This window comes from Pinus tabuliformis, chromosome 4_1 (genome assembly GCF_031772625.1).
Source record: "Pinus tabuliformis cultivar Carrire ecotype Pingquan chromosome 4_1, CPIR1, whole genome shotgun sequence".
NCBI lineage: Eukaryota > Viridiplantae > Streptophyta > Pinopsida > Pinales > Pinaceae > Pinus > Pinus tabuliformis.
This window is the reverse complement of record NC_142303.1, coordinates 519814044-519836380: the sequence shown is the minus strand read 5'-3', so window position 1 is coordinate 519836380 and position 22337 is coordinate 519814044. Positions and strand designations below refer to the sequence as shown.

The 22337-nt window shown below is 40.9% G+C and overlaps 2 protein-coding genes across 2 annotated transcripts; both read right to left on the bottom strand.

Moving 5' to 3' along the window:
- Positions 1-849: 849 nt before the first annotated feature.
- Positions 850-20350, bottom strand: LOC149176864 (uncharacterized). Its single transcript, XM_089421591.1, has 2 exons — positions 19522-20350; positions 850-1409 (listed from the first exon to the last, which is right to left on the bottom strand). The coding sequence occupies exons 1-2, from the start codon at positions 20348-20350 to the stop codon at positions 850-852; spliced, it is 1389 nt and encodes a 462-aa protein (XP_089277717.1).
- A 704-nt stretch (positions 20351-21054) lies between these two features.
- LOC149176863 (uncharacterized) lies at positions 21055-21951 on the bottom strand. The gene has a single exon (XM_089421590.1). It carries the CDS (start codon positions 21949-21951, stop codon positions 21055-21057), a length of 897 nt encoding a protein of 298 aa, XP_089277716.1.
- Between the last annotated feature and the right edge of the window lie 386 nt (positions 21952-22337).

The following is a 22337-nucleotide window of genomic DNA, read 5'->3' as shown; positions in this document are numbered from 1 at the left end:
AATGGCTTGTACACTTGGCTATCCATAAAGAAGCCCAAGGGGTGAGAGGTGCAGTCAGCCAGTTCCACCAGATTCGAGCGCCCATGACTTCGTTACTGTGAGAAGGATCCCTTAATCCAATACCACCCCCTTTCTTTGGGAGACAAGCTGTTTCCCATTTGACAAGAGCCCACTTACACCTAAGACCGTTGTTGCCCCATAGGAGGGATATTTGGAGCAACTTGATTTCTTTGAGCACCCATTTGGGCGCTGCCAGGATGGAGAAGAGGTAAAGTGGCATGGCCTGAAGAACTGCTTTTATGAGTACTAGCCGACTCACCATATTTAGAGATCTGTGAGTCCAAGAGGAAAGACGAGTCTCCAGTTTTTCCAAGAGGACCTTCCATGAGGAGTGCTTAAGGGCCGAGGCAATCAGAGGAGCACCTAAATATTTGGATGGAAGGTTAGCAATGGAGAAGCCCAGTATTCGGGCTATGGCAGCTTGAGTGGTAGCCGGGGTATGGAAAAAGAAAATCTGAGATTTGGATTTATTGATAGAAGTTCCTGAGGCTTCCGAGAAGTCCGATAGAAGAGAATTGAGCTGGCGAGCTTCCTGGACAGAGGGATGCCCAAAAAGCATGTTGTCATCAACAAACTGCTGGTGAGTGCAAGCTGAAGAGTTGTGAAAAGACAAGCCTCTGAGGCGTTGGGATTGCTGAGCTAGCTTAATACTCCTGCCTAATCCTTCAACCATAATGATGAACAGGAAAGAGGAGAGAGGGTATCCTTGTCTAATTCCCCGGGAAGGATGAAAAGGGGAGGAGGGAATGCCATTGACCAAGATAGAAAAAAATGAGGAGGAGATGAGGCTCATAACCCATCTGACCCAGGGGGAGTAAAACCAAAAGCGATTAAAACTTTTTTAATGTACAGCCAGCTTAGACTGTCAAAAGCCTTCGACAGATCTAGTTTGAGGAGCATACCTGGATTCTTGGATTGCTTCAGGGAATGAATTATTTCATGAGTTAGGATTATACCATCAGTAATCTGCCTACCTTCAACGTATCTAGACTGCTCAGGCGAGATGATGAGAGGAAGCAGCAATTTGAGCCTGGAAGCGATGACCTTGGAGACTATCTTGTAGATTATATTGCACAGAGCAATAGGTCTATATTTGTCGGGCTTGCTAGGCAGATCTACCTTGGGAACAAGAGCGATGAATGTGGCATTCACCCCCAGAAACATCCATCTTAAGGATCGCGATTCCTCCACCACCTGCCAAACTTCCAACTTGATCAAATCCCAGAAGTTGTGAAAAAAGTTGGAAGTGAATCCATCCGGGCCTGGGGATTTTCCTGCTTTCAGCTGACGAACTGCTAATTCCACCTCCTGTAAGTCAACAGGCTTGAGAAGAAGTTGGTTATGCTCCTCTGAAATATTTTTAGGAATGTTTCGAGTAATTTTGTCTATGGCTCTGTTGATGCCTCGAAAATCGCTGCAACAACATAGGGGAAACCACCTGGTCCGGACCTTGATACAGCTCCTTTTCCGTTTGGAATAGTGGCTCCGACTGGGGATAATGGGACCAGTTTCCCAGAAACAGATAAAATGGGATGGATGAGCGACTTATAGATTATGCTAGTGATAAGCAAATAACTAAAACTATCGGCAGGAATATAATAACTATAATCTACCCCGGGGTTTTATCGATCTCTAAAGTGTAGCGTTTGATGATCTGAGCTTTTAGACAGGCATATAGATGACTCTGTCTCTAAACATAGATATTAAATTATTCAAGATTGTTGTGCATAAATAGTTACACAAAGCGATAACAGCAAAATTACTACACTTTATCATTTATATCATTGTTACATGCATGATTAAAGGAAAAGGCAAATCGCAAAACATCCAATAGTGGACTGAGATAGAGATTTGCTGTTACAACGCATACATGTATTCAACAATAGCAAGAATATATAACATAACAATTCATATAAAAGGAATGACTTCAGACGTAGATAAAAGTACCATATGAGCTGCGGAACATTCCCAAATATCAATCGCTATTAGCAGTTCTTCCTCCAACACAGAAATCGTCCTCAAAAAAGGCAATAGTGCACAATTGCATTAAAAAATTTGATGTCAAATTCAGAACAACTGGTCCAATTTCATAAAATAATAGCGACTGAAGCACAGTAGTGCAAACTTCAGCCTATTAAGTCTGTTACAAAATTTTACGACCTTTCCAAAACAATGAAAGGGTCTATAAATACTAATCTAATTTAAATATCTACTAAACATAAATCCTACTAAGCTGGTATCAATAACTCTTGATCCTGTTTTGGTTAGCGATCTGGCAAGCGGGAGGGTGACTCATTAAGTCGGCTGCTTTCCTTTGAATCTGAGCTGATTTATTGCAAGCATTGGCTCAACTTCCAGAGGCTTGTTGAGGCACGAACTGAGCTGTGCAGCGTAGGTGGCATCTTGGATATCAGGAATTATACACCCGATTGCGTCTGTAAGGCACTTTAGGGCAGATCTCTGTGTATGTGGCTTGATTAAAAAGAGCCAATATGCATCTGAGGTTAAGCTTTTAAATCCAGTGATTAATCTTCCTTTTTCCTCTAATTCAGGGTAGCATGTTTGCTCTAATGTATTTGTAGTTGTCATCTTTCCCGGTGTACATTGAGAAATCATATTGGCCAGGTAAAGAGTGTTATTGACTAGATCCACTAGATTGCTGGCGGTTGATTTACATCTTGAAGCCGCCCTTTCTGCTTTCATCACTTGAGTGTGCCATTCTGTGAAAAGTATATCTTTATGTGTTTCTATGATCCTGGGCAAATTTGTTGCTTTTCCCAAATCAGTATCTTTCCAGTCAAGATATGCAGTAATGGCCTCGTCCGCTTGATCTAGTTCAGTCTTGGCCTTTTCTACCTGTTGATTTATTGCTGTAGTTAGCTCACACAGTGGCTCAGCTTGAGCGATCTGTTGACATAAGAGTCTGACCTGAGCTATCAACGCATTGTTTATCAATAATGCCTCTGATTTAAACTCTTTTACCTGCGACGCGCCCTTCATCTTTTCCAGCTGCGATGATATTTGAGCAATTTGCTCATCTTTGGTCTTTATCATTTGCTCATTCGCCGCTCTCAAATTTTCCAACGCCTCCGACAATTCTTTTTGTTTCTGGATCGCACCTTGATCAATCCTCTGCCTTTCCGCTTGCAATTGCTGAGTCAACTGATTGTTCTCTTGCTGTTGCGCCAGCAACTGTTCTTCTGCTTGTGCTGCCCTTTGCTTTGTTTCAACCAATTCTGCCTGTAACGCAAAGATTTCTTGGTCCTTATTCTTCAATAGAAGGCTCACCTCCGATGCTTTGTCAATTGTTGCCGCCGAATAAGCGCCCGCATACTGTGATAGCTTTGTTAAGTCATCGGAGGGATCCAATTCCTCCTTCCATACTACATTACCCGTGACCGTTTGTTCTGGGAAGATAGAAGGTTGATCAATCCTTCGTCTCTTCCTTGATCGCTTTACAACTGCCCTGTGTCTTGGGCTGTAGAAAACATCCAATGGCGGAATATCTTCTATCTGTAGAATAATCTGGTCAGAGGGGTCTTTTGGAATAACTTCAACTTCCTTAGAACTTGGTGGGCCACTAGTTCCACTTAGAACCTGAGGAGAGGTAACATCCTGCGTATCATTTGTCTGTTCTTCTGCTTGTGCTGCCCTTTGCTTTGTTTCAACCAATTCTGCCTGTAACGCAAAGATTTCTTGGTCCTTATTCTTCAATAGAAGGCTCACCTCCGATGCTTTGTCAATTGTTGCCGCCGAATAAGCGCCCGCATACTGTGATAGCTTTGTTAAGTCATCAGAGGGATCCAATTCCTCCTTCCATACTACATTACCCGTGACCGTTTGTTCTGGGAAGATAGAAGGTTGATCAATCCTTCGTCTCTTCCTTGATCGCTTTACAACTGCCCTGTGTCTTGGGCTGTAGAAAACATCCAATGGTGGAATATCTTCTATCTGTAGAATAATCTGGTCAGAGGGGTCTTTTGGAATAACTTCAACTTCCTTAGAACTTGGTGGGCCGCTGGTTCCACTTAGAACCTGAGGAGAGGTAACATCCTGCGTATCATTTGTCTTAGAAGTGTCCCCATCTTTTGAACATTCCAATCCACTGATGATGGAATGAAATTGCTGCCATTCTTGAAATAATTTGGGGTCTATGGTAGTGTCTATATTGACATCGGTGGTTTGCTTTTGTTTTTCGGCATGGGACTCGCTCCGTTCTTTTTCCTGCTCTTTCCTCTGCTGCTCCTCTTTTTCTCTCCTCTGTTTTTCTTCTTGTTCCTTTTTCTGCCTATCTGCCAGTTCTTTCTTCTTTCTCTCTTCTTGTTCCATTTGTGTTCTCTGTTGTTTCTCGGCTTGTTCTTTCTTTAGCCTCTCCGCCTGTTCTTTTCTCTGTCTTTCTGCCTGTTGCTTCTTCTGCCTCTCCTCCTGTTCCTTGAACTGTTCCTGAACAGGTCCGCTTGATGATGTCGCTGGGGTTGTTGCCAGTAAATCCAGAGGCAGAGTTTGCAACCTCTGTTCTCTGAGTTTATTGAACTCAGTTAATCCCTCATCATTATATCACATCCTAGCGAGTTCTTTAGCATGACCTATTGATTCGGAGGCAACGAACAGGTCATCAAACATACCCTCATGATGCTCAAACCTTGTTAATTTGGCCTGTTCTAATGCAGTGTAAGCAGTCTTTTTTGGGTCGTATGGTCTGTTTGGGATCGTGGCCAGAGTTAAAGACTGAAGCTTTGTGGCTTCCTTTTCTGCATGTTTAAGATCATGCAGAGTATAAACACCACATCTGAAGGGAAAAGATGGCCATCCCTTCTTCTTTTCTCTTTTGAGAGTCTGTGTAGTACTCTCAGCCATGATTTGATATGCAATTTCCCTTGCTAGTAGCTTATCTGGAACATATAGAGGAAGAACATGTGGGTCGGCTTCACTGCCGAAAACTCTGATATAGGTGAAATTTTCTTCTCCAAACCAACTTGCTACTGCTGGTAAATCAAAGGAAGCTTGATAGGAAATTTTTGAAATGGGTTTATCAAAAATGGAATAGTAAATGGGCACCATAAAACCATTACAAATTTGATACAGGTCGTGTTTATAAGAAGACTTCCACAATTTTTGATGATATATATGAATGGGTGAAGGGTCCTGTGCAGTCCACCTCCAACCGAGAATCGGAAATTCGGAATTGAAACAAAGGGTGTCTAAGATATATGCACTATAGTAGAACGGGGGCATTTTCCTTTCTGAAACAACAGTCTGAGATCTAAAATCACGAACAGCTACTGCTAATTTATCCGAAAGAATAGTAGCCCAATCCATAATCCAACTATTTACTGCTGCCTCCATTAAAGGAACCATTTCAATGGTAAAATTGGCAGAATCATGCAATCCCCACAGCCTACACATCATAATCCCCACATAACAATAAGGAGAAGCCAAAGAATCGACCGAGTACTTACCGGAGGATTCCTGCTTGTGCTTGTTGGGATTTTGCCTCCAATCCTTGATAGGTTCAGATTCGATCTCATTCTCGCTTGCAAACTTCTCTAGGAAGGCCTTGTTATATATTTTCTCTGGCTCGGGCAAATGATACATTTGCCTTAGGTCATCTGGCTTGAATGATCCGAAAATCCTCCCATCTCTGGTATTAAAAGTTCTGTCCAAGATGGGGATTTCTTCAATCGCCCATCGCACAATGTCTGTATAGGGAAGAATCTGTTCTCTGGCCGCTATCTTGTGAAGGAAAGAGTCGGCCAAATCTTTGAGAGTTGCATCAGACTTCTTGAGTAAGTCCACACTAGCTTCTATCACTGTTTTTTCTGGTTGCTCAACTTCAATTAGGTTATAAGTGCCTTGCCAAGTAACTCTGGTGAGCCCCGTGCATGTAGTATCGGATATTAGGCCCTTCTTCTCGTTTGCGGCCGCTTGTCCTGCAATTGGTGTTGCGGAAGCACTTGCAGTCTTCTTGGACTTCGTTCCCATCTTCTCAGGCCTAGCTTCTATGAATGAATTCTGTACAAAGAGGAAATTGGGCGTAATACACAGAGATAGCGATGAAAAACTCTTAAGTGATACAGCACATATGAATAGATGCGTAACTGAAGGATTTAGCTTTTAAAATGGGCGCGGATACAATCCGTAAAAAGATTTTAGGACATGATCTTATTAATTAGCCGTTTTCAATCTATCATTCCTTAAATGCCCATTATATCGTTATTTGGGTGAACGATTCACTTAAGCATGCAATGGACGTTTTGGCGGTTGAGCATAGATGAAGGATTGCGTGAGCGATCAAGCTTTTATTACAAATGAATTGTGCCATCCCATCACTTAACGGCTCTTCGTTGAAAACCGCGCTTTATCGGATCGCAATCGGGGGTATGATTAGTGCGCTTTAATGGTGTGTATTGGATATCACCGATCGCCGAATGCGATATCGCATCGGCGAAAAGCTTTGAGCGCAATAAGACTTGGGTGAGATTGTCGCCGATACCCGATTCCCGATTGCGCATCGCATCGGGACAAGTCTTTGGGAACATCACAACTGTTGTAGCGTGTCGCCGATCGCCGAATGCGTATCGCGTCGGGACTATTGGCATGGGGCATTATAACATGTACATGGAATATCACCGATCGCCGAATGCGCCGAATGCGCATCGGCGGAAAGCTTTGGGGTGCTTAATTATAATTCATGTGTCATTGCGATATGCGATCTTGCGATCGCTTTATCGCAATGACAAATCATTACATGATTTCTTTTTAAGGGTTTGTCCAAAAAGTTTTATAAAGTGCATTTATTGGACTTTTTTGGATTATAATAGCATTGATACCAAATTAAATTCTAAAGGGACCCATTTCATACGTTAATATTTATACGTAAAGATGATATGAAATGGGGGGGTTGTTGTAGAGCACAACAATTGGTGATTCGCTGGAAGAACCAGTTACCTCTTTCAAAAAATAGAAACATTTAAGCTTTTTCAGAAAATAGAGTTTCAATCAATGGGGAAATTTCTAATATAACTAGATTTCAATATATTCTGAGAAAAATGAAACTATTTTGTTGACTTCCTCTTTTCTAAGAAAATAAAAAAAAACATTCTAAGCTTTGAAATAGGTCTTTATTGGTTTGTAATGATAAAATAGAATACCTTTCCAAATCAGCCTTTTATAGTAAACTCATCTGTCATAGGTAGAGCCTCTGCTGCCAGCAAACATCTATAGTTTCGACAAGGATACCTTTTAACCATGTGATTTTCCATTGTCCCATCCAATTAAGAGTGTGATTAACAGAATGAATTCAAAATATTTTTTCATATTTTGTATTTCATTTCCTTTTTTCTTCTTTGTCATTGATAAGATAAAAAGCCATTGTCCTGGTTTGGTGGCCAGCTATTGACAATGCCACTCACTGATAGTAGTTTAACTGAACAAGCTGGCTCGTGATGAGACCCCTTGTCTTGTAATTTCAAGCCATTACCCTGTTTTGGTTTGCAGTATTGGTAATGTCAGATAAACTATTTCTCTATGAACGTGGTAAGTAGGCTTGTAATAAGACCTCTTATCTTAAATATCTTATATTTTAGAATTACACTCTGAATAATCATAAACTTTAGTGAATGGGGTGAACAATCTTCTTCTTAAGAGTAATGGATGACAGAGTAAGAGTTGAAGATGCTGAGATTGGATTGATTCCTATCTTAATATGGATAACCTTTAGAGACCAATTTAAAAAACAGAAAATGGTTTACAATATTTCTATGCTTTGAGAGGAGTTGACAAAATTTGAATTGTGATTTCAGAATACAAAGATATCTAATTTCCTAGAAATTATCCTTTTTGGTTAAAAGTTCTATCATTTTAAAAGCAAATGTTCATTCTCGTTCTATGGGGACAAATTTTCAAACACAGCAAAAGGTCAATGTGAGACATCTCACAACCTTATTTCCTAAAATCCTACTGAAATGAAAGGAGAAGGGGCTACCTCCTTAGTGAAAGAATTTCTTCAAGACAAGGCCATTAACAGGGAGAGAATCTCTCAAACCTGATAAATCTTGCAATATAAAGGTTGAATGGCCTATCTTCTCACAGATCTGAAATGGTCCAAGCCACAACTTCTGGAACTTGGAGTGTTTACCCTTGTCTTCATGGGATTTGTCCCATTTCAGAACTAAATCACCGACTTGGAATTGTTTTGAACCGGATGAGACTGAATCAAAAGCTGCTTTGATGACTTGCTGATGTTTGGCATGGATAATCTTGGCTTTTTCTCTTTCCTCTTCTAATTTTAGGATCTGGTCATGTCTAAACTGAATAGAAGAGGAAGGAGTTTCCTCAATAAATTGCACTAGGGCTAAAGAAGGAAGAATAAGATTTGTGGGTAAGATTGCTTCTTTTCCATAGACAAGATTAAATGGAGAAGTTCCAATAGAAGCTTTCTGTGTTATCCTATCAGCCCATAATGCGAACACTAAGGATTTGTGCCAATTCTTCTGATTTTGTTCGATAGTTCGCTTAATGATTTTAATCAGATTCTTATTAGTAGATTTTGCTAAACCATTTCCTTGGGGATAATAATTAGCAGAATATTTTAACTTAAATCCTCTTTTAATAGTGAAATAAAACATAGCATTGCTTGAAAAGTAAGATGCATTATCAAAAACAAGAGCATTTGGGACACCAAACCTGGTAATAATGAATTGGTCTATGAATTCAATGATTGCTTCAGAATTTGCTGTCTTTAAAGGGATTGCCTCAACCCACTTTGTAAAGTAATCGGTAGCAGTAAGGATATACTTATGCTGTTTGGAAGATGCTGGATTAATCTCCCCAATGATATCCAATCCCCATTGCTCAAATGGTTGTTCAATGTTGATTGGTTGCAGGGGGAAAGATGATTTACGTTGTCTTCCGCTAGCAGTTTGACAATTTAGACATTTCCTTACGTACTCGTGAGCATCTTTAAACAAAGTAGGCCAATAGTAACCAGCATGAATAATTTTGTGAGCTGTTGTGTCAGCTCCGAAATGTCCTCCTTCTGGTCCGTCATGTAGCTCCTGCAAAACCTTTTGAGCTTCAGGTTTTTCAAGGCATCTTAACAAGATAGAATCATAATTCTGTCTAAAAAGCACGTCATCAATGATTGTAAAATTCTTCGCTTTTAATCTAATAGCCCTTTTGTTTTTGTAAGACAAATTCGGAGGTGCATGACCATTCTTTAGATAAAAGATTAAATCTGCATATTGAGATCCAGAATCAGTAACACTTATCTGATTAATTTCTTGAGTTTGATCTGTATCGCTTGATTCTGGAATGTTGGATGCTCCTGCCAATATCCTGCAAAAACCTTGGCCCCTAACAATCTTTGCTGGCTTAATTTCTAGGTCATACTCTTGAAGCGCTGTGACCCAATTTGCCCTTTTTTCACCCAGCTCTTTTTGGATTAATAGTTGCCTAACTGCCGGGAAAGGAACTGTTATTTTTGTATGGGTTTTTAGAAGAAAGGGTCTATAATGTTTGACCGCTTTAAATACAGCAAAGGCTTGTTTTTCTACATCGGAGTAATTTAATTCGGCACCCTGAAGATTTGAACTGAAGAATGATATGGGTGCTTCTAAATTGTGAGCATTTGGCTGCGTGAGAACTGCAGCATAAGACACATCGGACGCAATGGTATACAATGTAAAATGATTAGAAAAATTTGGAGTATTCAAGGCTGGGGCATTGATTATTGATTGCTTGATAACATCAAAAGCTTGCTTTTCTTCTGATCCCCACTTGAAGATTGAATTCTTCTTAATCATTGTCTGAAGTGGTAATACAATTTGAGAAAAATCTGGAACAAATCGTTTAACAAAATTAATCTGGCCTAAAAATGACTGCATCGATTTTTTATTGTGTGGGAAAGGGATTTCAGAAATTTCCTTGATCCGATCAGGATCAATATAAATGCCATCTTTGGATACAATAAAACCTAAGAGTTTTCCTTGATCAAGAGCAAAGAAAGACTTCTTTGGGTTCAGAGAAATACCATATCTTTTGCATCGCTGAAAGATTTGATTTAAGTCATGCAAATGATTATATCTCTTTTTAGAATATACAGTAATATCATCTAAATAGACGACTACTGTTCGATTAATCAACCCTCTAAAGGCTATATCCATAGCTCTCTGGAATGTCGCTCCTGCATTTATGAGTCCAAAAGGCATTTTTTGATATGCATATGTTCCCCATTTCGTTCTGAATGTGGTTTTAAGTTGGTCATCAGGATGAACCAGAACTTGGTTATATCCTGAGAATCCATCAAGAAAGGACATCAATTCAGAGCCTGCTACTGATTGGAGGATTTGCTCCATAGTAGGTAATGGGAAGTTATCTTTCAAGCTTGCTTTGTTCAGGTTCCTGAAATCAATACAAATTCGAATGTCGCCATTTTTCTTTCTGACTGGCACCATATTAGAGACCCAGTTTGAGTGTCGGACCGGAAAAATAATCTTGGCTTTCAAGAGCTTGTTAAGTTCCGATTTTATCTGGCTCTCCAAATTTGGATGTATTTTTCTTAACTTTTGCTGAATCGGTTTCTGATCAGGAAGCATAGGAATGGTATGCTGGATAATAGATGTATCATATGTCTTCAAATCATCATACTTCCAAGCAAAGACCTGTTTGTTTTTTCTTAACAGTTTAATTAATGCTTCCTTTTCTTCCAATGAAAGTCCTAATCCTAAATTGATGTTTTGAGGAGCATGATCAGTACCTAGATTTATCAATTCAAACCTAAGGGTAGAACTTTGAAGCTTTGCATTAATTACAGGTTTAAATTTGTCTTTGATATCATAAAGATCTTCGAGCTTTACCACTGGTTTAGGAATTGAATTTTCTTGAGGTGTTTCTTTCATCTATAGATCATGGTCATTTTCCTCAATAATTTGATTGTCATAGGACTTTTCGGAAGTTAGAAATTGCAAGATATCTTCATCGTGGTTAAATACTCTCCAATTAGTGACATTGTCGGGAATTGAAGGCCTAAAAAGTAATTCTACGGAAAATCTATCAAGGCTATAGTCTTCAGAAGGTAAAAGCTTAGAAGCTACATTGGCTAGTAGGTCGGCTGCCGAGTTTTGTGACCTAGGAATGGAAGAAATGTTAAATGCTGAAAAGTGTGAGGTAAGATCCTGTACTAGCGATTGATAATGCTTGAGGTGACTTGAAAGACAATGAATTGCATTCCTCACCTGCTTGACAATGATTTCCGAGTCGCCGAATACTTTTAGATATTGCACTTCGAGGTCGATTGCTTTATATAATCCCTGGACTAAAGCTTCATATTCGGCTGTGTTGTTAGTGCAGTCAAATTCTAACCTACAAGACAACATTGTCTTTTCTCCTTGTGGACTAACCAAAATGCAACCTGCTCCTGAGCCCTCGCTGGACTTAGAGCCATCAAAATATAAAGACCAAAATAAAGGAGTATTAACAAAAATATTTACATTTTCCTCAGCATCATTAAAACATCTGGACTTATCAGTTTGTGAAAAGTTTTCAATCTGAGATGTAAAATGATTGACTGAAAAAGGAGATGGTTGGGCAACAAAGTTGCCAAAGAATGACTCTGATGAATAGTTCCCCAAAATGTTATTGTTGAACGCTACAGGTTGGTTTTCTTGCTCAAATTCAGTAACTGTGTGGGTCATATGCTTCTCTCGATCGATCCTTATTTGATTTGGCTTTCCCTTGTAGGGAAGCCACATATGTGACCAATCTGTGGAAATATACCCATGCAGTTTTTCGGACCAATCTCTGCTCAAAATTAAACCGTAGAATTCAGGTATGTCAGCAATTAAGATATCAATCCTCTGTACAACCCTGGGATCGGCAGAAAACCTGATGGTTACGGAATTAATTTCTCCCACAACCTGCACTTTGGTCCTGTCCAACTGTACAATATGAATAGCAGACTTCTGGGGTTCAATGTTCAGTTTAGAGCAAACTGAAGCTGGCATTATATTAGATGATGCCCCTGAATCAATTAAACAGTTGTGCAGGTTTCTGTTATAAATCTCATAGGTCAGCAGGAAGGGTGGAGTATGAGAATTCGATCTATCTCCAATTAGAACTGAATCGGTAGCTTCAACCATACCTGAAGGAGGTTGGCCTGAATCGTTGGCAGCTCTTGCACTGGGAAGGGGAGTAGAGGGAACAGCATTCAATTCTTTAAGAAGTAATTTTTGCTGATGCTTTAATTTACTAAGCTCAAACATAGTTATGTTTTCCTTAGTTTTCTTCATGTCATCAACAATGTTATATTCCATTGAATCGGATACCACTAATGTCTTGGATGTTGAAGGAGAATTAGAAGTTGAAGGCTGGTTTTGGGGAACTACTACAGGCGACTTCTTTGGGGGAACTTTTTCCTTTGTTGTGGTAGCACCTGCGCTCCTTTTCTTTGAAGTTGCCTGGGCAGGTTCAGAAGTACTTTTACTTCTTGTAGTAACCGGAAAGGCTTCTTCTTCATTCTCGGTATCAGAGTTTGGGAGTATAAAATCCCACATTCCGTGGCATTCAGCTACTTCTTCTTCATCATCGGTTTGTGAGGTTGTTTCCTCTTCCTCTTCTTCTTGCTCTAAATCTGCGTTAGATATAACATTGGGTGGCTTTGTTTCAGTTTTCTTAAAAGTCCTAAATGGTCTTTTGTTTGAGGTTTCGGCCACCTGCTTCTTTATTTCAACCATTTCGTTAGACAACGTTTTAAGGACTTTTTGTAAGCCCTCCATGTCATACGGGTCCTTTGGGGTTTTCTTCTTGGAATCCTCTTTAAATGAGATTTTTTTAGCTTTTCTATCTTCCAAAGCAGCTTTCTTCTCTAGAGCATTGATGTGCTTTTCAACAGCAAGTGCTTCTCTCATGTTTTCAACTAAGGTAGGTTTCCCAGCCCTGTCCACAAAAATAGTTATGTTGGTAGGTAGGGCGGTAATATACCATTCGCTTCGAATTTGTTCACTTGGTTTAGAAGCTGTAGGGATTTTATTCAGGAGTTTATTAAATCTGGCATTAAACTCCTTTATTGGTTCCCTATGCTCTATTCTCAGATTGGAGAGGTCGTTTATTAAAGTAGCTAAGGACCTATCATCTCCATATTTGGTAAGAAACTGCTCTTGGCATGTGTTCCAACTGGTAATTGAACTAGAGGGTAAGGAAAAATACCAGGATCCTGCTGATCCTTGTAAGGTGTAGGGGAAGAGTCTTACAACAACATCTTGCTCTGTCACTCCTTTTAAGTTAACTGCTAACATAAAATTATTAATGTGTTCTTCAGCCTGTTCTCGTCATCTGGGTTAAATTTAGGCAGCCATTTTTCAGGAGCATCTGGTAGATCATGCAATGGTGCAGGCATGTTGACTGCACCTGGCCTAGTCCATGGGTCTGCCATTATAATAGCGACAGTGGTTGACACTACTGTTGGGATTCCAGATGTATGGGAAGGGATTAATGATGAGGAGTGAACAGGTTGGGATATTGAGGCTTCTAATCCCTGGTGAACGACAATTTGTAATGGGGGAGTGGATGGTTGACCTCGCAGAGGGGAAGATGCAATGGAGGACGTGGATGAAAGCTCTTCACTATCAGATCCTTCAGTAATTTTCTTCGCCTTTTTCCTTTTGGGTAAAGGGAACTCAGTGGGTTCAATACCGAGTTTTTCGCTCTGAAGTCTGGTGAGAGGATGAGTCAGATTGAACTGCGAAGTCGCACTGCTTTGTGATACCTCAGATTTCTGTGGTGAAATCGAGAAGCTCTGAAGTTTATGGATTAGGGACTGGACTTCAGGTGATTCAAGACTTAATTGTTCTGGGGTATGATGGGTTTGAGCAGTGGTAGTTGATTCCCCTTCTCCTTGTTTGGATACCGGCGAACCAGTGTGCAAATGGGAAGGTTGAGGGGATTCGGAGGGAGAATTACTCTTAGAATGGCTTATAGGTTTGGACTTATGTGCCATTCACAGTTGATGGCCCTCCTTCTAGCGCCAATTATGTTGATGCCTCGAAAATCGCTGCAACGACATAGGGGAAACCACCCGGTCCGGACCTTGATACAGCTCCTTTTCCGTTTGGAATAGTGGCTCCGACTGGGGATAATGGGACCAGTTTCCCAGAAACAGATAAAATGGGATGGATGAGTGACTTATAGATTATGCTAGTGATAAGCAAATAACTAAAACTATCGGCAGGAATATAATAACTATAATCTACCCCGGGGTTTTATCGATCTCTAAAGTGTAGCGTTTGATGATCTGAGCTTTTAGACAGGCATATAGATGACTCTGTCTCTAAACATAGATATTAAATTATTCAAGATTGCTGTGCATAAATAGTTACGCAAAGCGATAACAGCGAAATTACTACACTTTATCATTTATATCATTGTTACATGCATGATTAAAGGAAAAGGCAAATCGCAAAACATCCAATAGTGGACTGAGATAGAGATTTGTTGTTACAGCGCATACATGTATTCAACAATAGCAAGAATATATAACATAACAATTCATATAAAAGGAATGACTTCAGACGTAGATAAAAGTACCATATGAGCTGCGGAACATTCCCAAATATCAATCGCTATTAGCAGTTCTTCCTCCAACACAGAAATCGTCCTCAAAAAAGGCAATAGTGCACAATTGCATTAAAAAATTTGATGTCAAATTCAGAACAACTGGTCCAATTTCATAAAAGAATAGCGACTGAAGCACAGTAGTGCAAACTTCAGCCTATTAAGTCTATTACAAAATTTTACGACCTTTCCAAAACAATGAAAGGGTCTATAAATACTAATCTAATTTAAATATCTACTAAATAGAAATCCTACTAAGCTGGTATCAATAACTCTTGATCCTGTTTTGGTTGGCGATCTGGCAAGCGGGAGGGTGACTCATTAAGTCGGCTGCTTTCCTTTGAATCTGAGCTGATTTATTGCAAGCATTGGCTCAACTTTCGGAGGTTTTTTGAGGCACGAACTGAGCTGTGCAGCGTAGGTGGCATCTTGGATATCGGGAATTATACACCCGATTGCGTCTGTAAGGCACTTTAGGGCAGATCTCTGTGTATGTGGCTTGATTAAAAAGAGCCAATATGCATCTGAGGTTAAGCTTTTAACTCCAGCGATTAATCTTCCTTTTTCCTCTCATTCAGGGTATTATGTTTGCTCTAATGTATCTGTAGTTGTCATCTTTCCCGGTGTACATTGAGAAATCATATTGGCCAAGTAAAGAGTGTTATTGACTAGATCCACTAGATTGCTGGCGGTTGATTTACATCTTGAAGCCGCCCTTTCTGCTTTCATCACTTGAGTGTGCCATTCTGTGAAAAGTATATCTTTATGTGTTTCTATGATCCTGGGCAAATTTGCTGCTTTTCCCAAATCAGTATCTTGCCAGTCAAGATATGCAGTAATGGCCTCGTCCGCTTGATCTAGTTCAGTCCTGGCCTTTTCTACCTGTTGATTTATTGCTGTAGTTAGCTCACATAGTGGCTCAGCTTGAGCGATCTGTTGACATAAGAGTCTGACCTGAGCTATCAACGCATTGTTTATCAATAATGCCTCTGATTTAAACTCTTTTACCTGCGACGCGCCCTTCATCTTTTCCAACTGCGATGATATTTGAGCAATTTGCTCATCTTTGGTCTTTATCATTTGCTCATTCGCCGCTCTCAAATTTTCCAACGCCTCCGACAATTCTTTTTGTTTCTGGATCGCACCCTGATCAATCCTCTGCCTTTCCGCTTGCAATTGCTGAGTCAACTGATTGTTCTCTTGCTGTTGCGCCAGCAACTGTTCTTCTGCTTGTGCTGCCCTTTGCTTTGTTTCAACCAATTCTGCCTGTAACGCAAAGATTTCTTGGTCCTTATTCTTCAATAGAAGGCTCACCTCCGATGCTTTGTCAATTGTTGCCGCCGAATAAGCGCCCGCATACTGTGATAGCTTTGTTAAGTCATCGGAGGGATCCAATTCCTCCTTCCATACTACATTACCCGTGACCGTTTGTTCTGGGAAGATAGAAGGTTGATCAATCCTTCGTCTCTTCCTTGATCGCTTTACAACTGCCCTGTGTCTTGGGCTGTAGAAAACATCCAATGGCGGAATATCTTCTATCTGTAGAATAATCTGGTCAGAGGGGTCTTTTGGAATAACTTCAACTTCCTTAGAACTTGGTGGGCCACTAGTTCCACTTAGAACCTGAGGAGAGGTAACATCCTGCGTATCATTTGTCTTAGAAGTGTCCCCATCTTTTGAACATTCCAATCCACTGATGATGGAATGAAATTGTTGCCATTCTTGAAATAATTTGGGGTCTATGGTAGTGTCTATATTGACATCGGTGGTTTGCTTTTGTTTTTCGGCATGGGACTCGCTCCGTTCTTTTTCCTGCTCTTTCCTCTGCTGCTCCTCTTTTTCTCTCCTCTGTTTTTCTTCTTGTTCCTTTTTCTGCCTATCTGCCAGTTCTTTCTTCTTTCTCTCTTCTTGTTCCATTTGTGTTCTCTGCTGTTTCTCGGCTTGTTCTTTCTTTAGCCTCTCCGCCTGTTCTTTTCTCTGTCTTTCTGCCTGTTGCTTCTTCTGCCTCTCCTCCTGTTCCTTGAACTGTTCCTGAACAGGTCCGCTTGATGATGTCGCTGGGGTTGTTGCCAGTAAATCCAGAGGCAGAGTTTGCAACCTCTGTTCTCTGAGTTTATTGAACTCAGTTAATCCCTCATCATTATATCGCATCCTAGCGAGTTCTTTAGCATGACCTATTGATTCGGAGGCAACGAACAGGTCATCAAACATATCTTCCTGATGCTCAAACCTTGTTAATTTGGCCTGTTCTAATGCAGTGTAAGCAGTCTTTTTTGGGTCGTATGGTCTGTTTGGGATCGTGGCCAGAGTTAAAGACTGAAGCTTCGTGGCTTCCTTTTCTGCATGTTTAAGATCATGCAGAGTATAAACACCACATCTGAAGGGAAAAGATGGCCATCCCTTCTTCTTTTCTCTTTTGAGAGTCTGTGTAGTACTCTCAGCCATGATTTGATATGCAATTTCCCTTGCTAGTAGCTTATCTGGAACATATAGAGGAAGAACATGTGGGTCGGCTTCACTGCCGAAAACTCTGATATAGGTGATATTTTCTTCTCCAAACCAACTTGCTACTGCTGGTAAATCAAAGGAAGCTTGATAGGAAATTTTTGAAATGGGTTTATCAAAAATGGAATAGTAAATGGGCACCATAAAACCATTACAGATTTGATACAGGTGGTGTTTATAAGAAGACTTCCACAATTTTTGATGATATATATGAATGGGTGAAGGGTCTTGTGCAGTCCACCTCCAACCGAGAATCGGAAATTCGGAATTGAAACAAAGGGTGTCTAAGATATATGCACTATAGTAGAACGGGGGCATTTTCCTTTCTGAAAGAACAGTCTGAGATCTAAAATCACGAACAGCTACTGCTAATTTATCCGAAAGAATAGTATCCCAATCCATAATCCAACTATTTACTGCTGCCTCCATTAAAGGAACCATTTCAATGGTAAAATTGGCAGAATCATGCAATCCCCACAGCCTACACATCATAATCCCCACATAACAATAAGGAGAAGCCAAAGAATCGACCGAGTACTTACCGGAGGATTCGTGCTTGTGCTTGTTGGGATTTTGCCTCCAATCCTTGATAGGTTCAGATTCGATCTCATTCTCGCTTGCAAACTTCTCCAGGAAGGCCTTGTTATATATTTTCTCTGGCTCGGGCAAATGATACATTTGCCTTAGGTCATCTGGCTTGAATGATCCGAAAATCCTCCCATCTCTGGTATTAAAAGTTCTGTCCAAGATGGGGATTTCTTCAATCGCCCATCGCACAACGTCTGTATAGGGAAGAATCTGTTCTCTGGCCGCTATCCTGTGAAGGAAAGAGTCGGCCAAATCTTTGAGAGTTGCATCAGACTTCTTGAGTAAGTCCACACTAGCTTCTGTCACTGTTTTTTCTGGTTGCTCAGCTTCAATTAGGTTATAAGTGCCTTGCCAAGTAACTCTGGTGAGCCCCGTGCATGTAGTATCGGATATTAGGCCCTTCTTCTTGTTTGCGGCCGCTTGTCCTGCAATTGGTGTTGCGGAAGCACTTGCAGTCTTCTTGGACTTCTTTCCCATCTTCTCAGGCCTAGCTTCTATGAATGAATTCTGCACAAAGAGGCAATTGGGCGTAATACACAGAGATAGCGATGAAAAACTCTTAAGTGATACAGCACATATGAATAGATGCGTAACTGAAGGATTTAGCTTTTAAAATGGGCGCGGATACAATCCGTAAAAAGATTTTAGGACATGATCTTATTAATTAGCCGTTTTCAATCTGTCATTCCTTAAATGCCCATTATATCGTTATTTGGGTGAACGATTCACTTAAGCATGCAATGGACATTTTGGCGGTTGAGCATAGATGAAGGATTGCGTGAGCGATCAAGCTTTTATTACAAATGAATTGTGCCATCCCATCACTTAACGGCTCTTCGTTGAAAACTGCGCTTTATCGGATCGCAATCGGGGGTATGATTAGTGCGCTTTAATGGTGTGTATTGGATATCACCGATCGCCGAATGCGATATCGCATCGGCGAAAAGCTTTGAGCGCAATAAGACTTGGGTGAGATTGTCGCCGATACCCGATTCCCGATTGCGCATCGCATCGGGACAAGTCTTTGGGAACATCACAACTGTTGTAGCGTGTCGCCGATCGCCGAATTCGCCGAATGCGTATCGCGTCGGGACTATTGGCATGGGGCATTATAACATGTACATGGAATATCGCCGATCGCCGAATGCGCATCGGCGGAAAGCTTTGGGGTGCTTAATTATAATTCATGTGTCATTGCGATATGCAATTTCTTTTTAAGGGTTTGTCCAAAAAGTTTTATAAAGTGCATTTATTCATTTATTGGACTTTTTTGGATTATAATAGCATTGATACCAAATTAAATTCTAAAGGGACCCATTTCATACGTTAATATTTATACGTAAAGATGATATGAAATGGGGGGGTTGTTGTAGAGCACAACAGGCTCTCGATCTGTCTACATTTGGCTCGCTATGCATTTGCTTGAAATAGTTGAGGAGTTCTCTTTCAATCTCCTCATGCGCTTCCACCTTGACTCCCTGCTCATTCTGAAGGTGAGTTATGGGTGAGTTATGTTATTATTCATTCTGCATTGGATTGTGGTACTATGAAATTTTTTTGTGTTTTTCTCTCCGTCTTTGAGCCATCTGATTCTAGATTTTTGTCTCCATAACGTTTCTTCCTGCTTAGCCCTTTCTGTGATTTGCGTCTCAAGAACTTTTTCCCGTTCTAACATATCATCTGATCGGCCTTCATCTATAATCCTCTATTGCAATTGCTTCATTTCTAGCTCAAGGGCGCTCCGAGCTTGAAAAATATTACCAAAAGAATTGTGATTCCATCGTTTGATCTTGCTTTTAAGATGCTTTAGCTTCTGCTGAAATTGAAACATCTTTGATCCTGTTGGGGGTGAGAAATTGTTCCATTCTGAAATGATTAGATCATGGAAATCCGGATGAGACATCCAGAACTCCTCAAAGCGGAACGGTCTCCGGGTCAGGTTGCCAGGACGCGACCATTGAAGGGAGATGGGCCAGTGATCAGATCCCGACAGAGGCAGGATGGAAGCTGCAAAGTCTCCGCCGATATGAATAGCATTGTCTGAAAGCAAGAATCTGTCCAGATGAGAAGCGACCTGCTGTGACCCTATTCTCCTATTGCTCCAAGTGTATAAACCATTATTGAAAGGTAGGTCCATGAGCCAGTTATTCTGAATGAAGTCTTTTAGAGGTTTCCCTTCCTGACTCCCTCTGCACCTTCCACCCCTCTTCTCTTCCAGTCTAGTAATCATGTTGAAGTCTCCTCCAGAAATCCATAAAGGGTGCGCCCTGTCATGGTTGATTGTAGAGAGTGTGTTGAGGATTTCTGCTTTACGTAGTGCCTCTTGGGGAAAATATACATTGGTTAAGAGCCCGTGTATATTTGTCCCAATGATGTGAAATATTGCTTGGATGAAGTTCTTGTTTGCATGGATATTGTCTAGTCTGATAGCTTGAGAGTCCCAAAGGATTGCCAGGCCTCCAGAAGCCCCCTCAGCATCCACTGCCACGTTGAGACTCCCTGGCCAGATTTTTGCTGCAATTCTTTCCACAGCAGATGAATTGCATTTAGTTTCTTGCAAGAAAAGGATTTGAGGTTTTTCTTGCCCCATCATGTTTTTAAGACTTCTTCTTTTCCCTGGGCCATTAAGCCCTCTTATGTTCCAAGATATTAACTTCATTGGGAAGGATTGTGATCAGAGTTGTAGTACTTAGTTAGCTTGGAGTACCTGCCTGACTCCACTAGCATTTCACCTATCCTGATTGTTCGCTGGAGGTCTGTTTTCCTTCCACGCTTTTTGATGTCTTTAGTAATGAATTTTCCATCCCAGGGGCTGCCAGTCTGAATGCCTAAAGATTTTTGCCGCTGCGCTCGATATAGGACCTCCTCCAAATTCTCAAGTTGTCTATCAGGAATATTTTCAAAATTGTTTGTATTGCAAGCCTGTTCTAGGCCTGGGATGTCTAGTTCCCCAATATTTATAGCCTCTGTTTCCTCTTCCATAATCTGAGCATCATTGAATTCCTCATATGGCTCTTCTGTTAACCTGGAATTTGAGTTTAAGTTGTCCACGTCCATTCCTTGTGTATTCCATATTGGGGCTTTTTGCTTCTCTGAGGTAGAAGCCCCTTTGAACATAGGTTCGGCTTGAGGCATTTTGGGATCTGCCTGCTTCGAAGCTTTGTCCTTCATCATCTCCGTCGCTGTGGGGGTAGGAGTTTTCGAGCGTGGATCATTTTGGCGAGCTAAAGCTTCAAAACTGTTCCTTGTTGAAGGCTTGGAGGAACTGGCTGGAAGCGTTTTAGCATTTGAGGCCTATTTCTTGTGGTTTTTCCTGCGATTGGTTACCTTGGTAAATCCGTCTGCTCCTGATGAATCCGATCTGGATGTAGGGGAAGGTTTTTGAACTAAAGGACAATCCCTGAACAAATGTCCCAAGGCATGGCATCTTCGACATCTAAATGGTACGTGTTCGTAATCAATCAACTGAACCCATTTAATATCATCATGAGAAACACTTACCGCATCTGGGAGTGCCTGGTTGAGGTTCACGTAGATGCATATTCGAGCGAAGGAGGTGTATTTACAGATTTTTGTTTCCTTTGCAACCTTGATAAATTCGCCCAGAACATTTCCAATCGCTTGTAGGGATTCTTCCTCCCAATACTCCACGGGAAGTGAGTATAGTCGGATCCAGACTGGAGCCCAATTGAGATCCTCCTTATCAGGGTTGAAACGCTCTACCCATCCTCTAAGATACAGACCGGCGGTGTTAAAGAAGTAAGGCCCTCCATCCAGCACTCTGTTCCTGTCCTCCAGGCAGTTGAAAATGGCAGTGAAGAAACCTTTTGGTCCTAGCTGCAGGGTTATATGTCCCTTTGGGTTCCATTTCGCGGCAATCCAGCCCCTCAGCGCCTTCTCAGTCGGCCAAAGCCCAATGAACTTACTTATTAAGGCACGGTCTCTCATGTATTGAATCTGTGCATTGATCCTGTGTCCTGGGAGTTCTACCCTCGGACGCACAGAGGCTACGGGTTTGCATGTTGCCGAGCTGACCTTGGGTTGTGTTTTGTCGTCTTGTTTTGCCTGTTGTGGGTCCAAATCCCCACTGTCTTCACTCTGATGTGCTAGTTTATCGCTTTCTTGATTCCTTTGCCGCACAACTTCGTCTTGTGGGGGAGGCGCAGTGCCCTCCCCCTGAGGGGGGTCCATGGAGTGCTGAACCCTCTGGCAGGAGGCCAAAATTCTAGATTCTGTCAGAATTTGCAGGGCTTCGATTGTCTGTAGTGGCCTGCCATTGCAGAAAATGTTAAAACCCTAGAGCATAGAGCTGGTGCTCCTCTCTACCATTCTCTACCAGAACTAATTTAATCATGTAGATATTAATGTAGTCCATTAGAATGATTAAGTTGTGATATTAATGGAGACCATTACAAGGATTATCTTATGATATTAACAATCTATTGTTTTATTAATAAATAAGTAAAATGATTCTAGATTAATTCTAAATATGAAAACAATTAATATATAAGAATGTGTTGTTTTAGAAATTTAGTAATATAATTTTAATTTTATATTTCTAGATTCATTATGATTGA

Excerpts from the sequence above, each read along its gene's own strand:
- LOC149176863 (XM_089421590.1), bottom strand. The coding sequence starts at position 21,951 with ATGGACCCCCCTCAGGGGGAGGGCACTGCGCCTCCCCCACAAGACGAA.
- LOC149176864 (XM_089421591.1), bottom strand. The coding sequence starts at position 20,350 with ATGGGGCAAGAAAAACCTCAAATCCTTTTCTTGCAAGAAACTAAATGC. Across the intron at positions 1,410-19,521 it reads ATGGAATCACAATTCTTTTG|AGGAGCATAACCAACTTCTT; the intron begins GTAATATTTTTC and ends AAAATATTTCAG.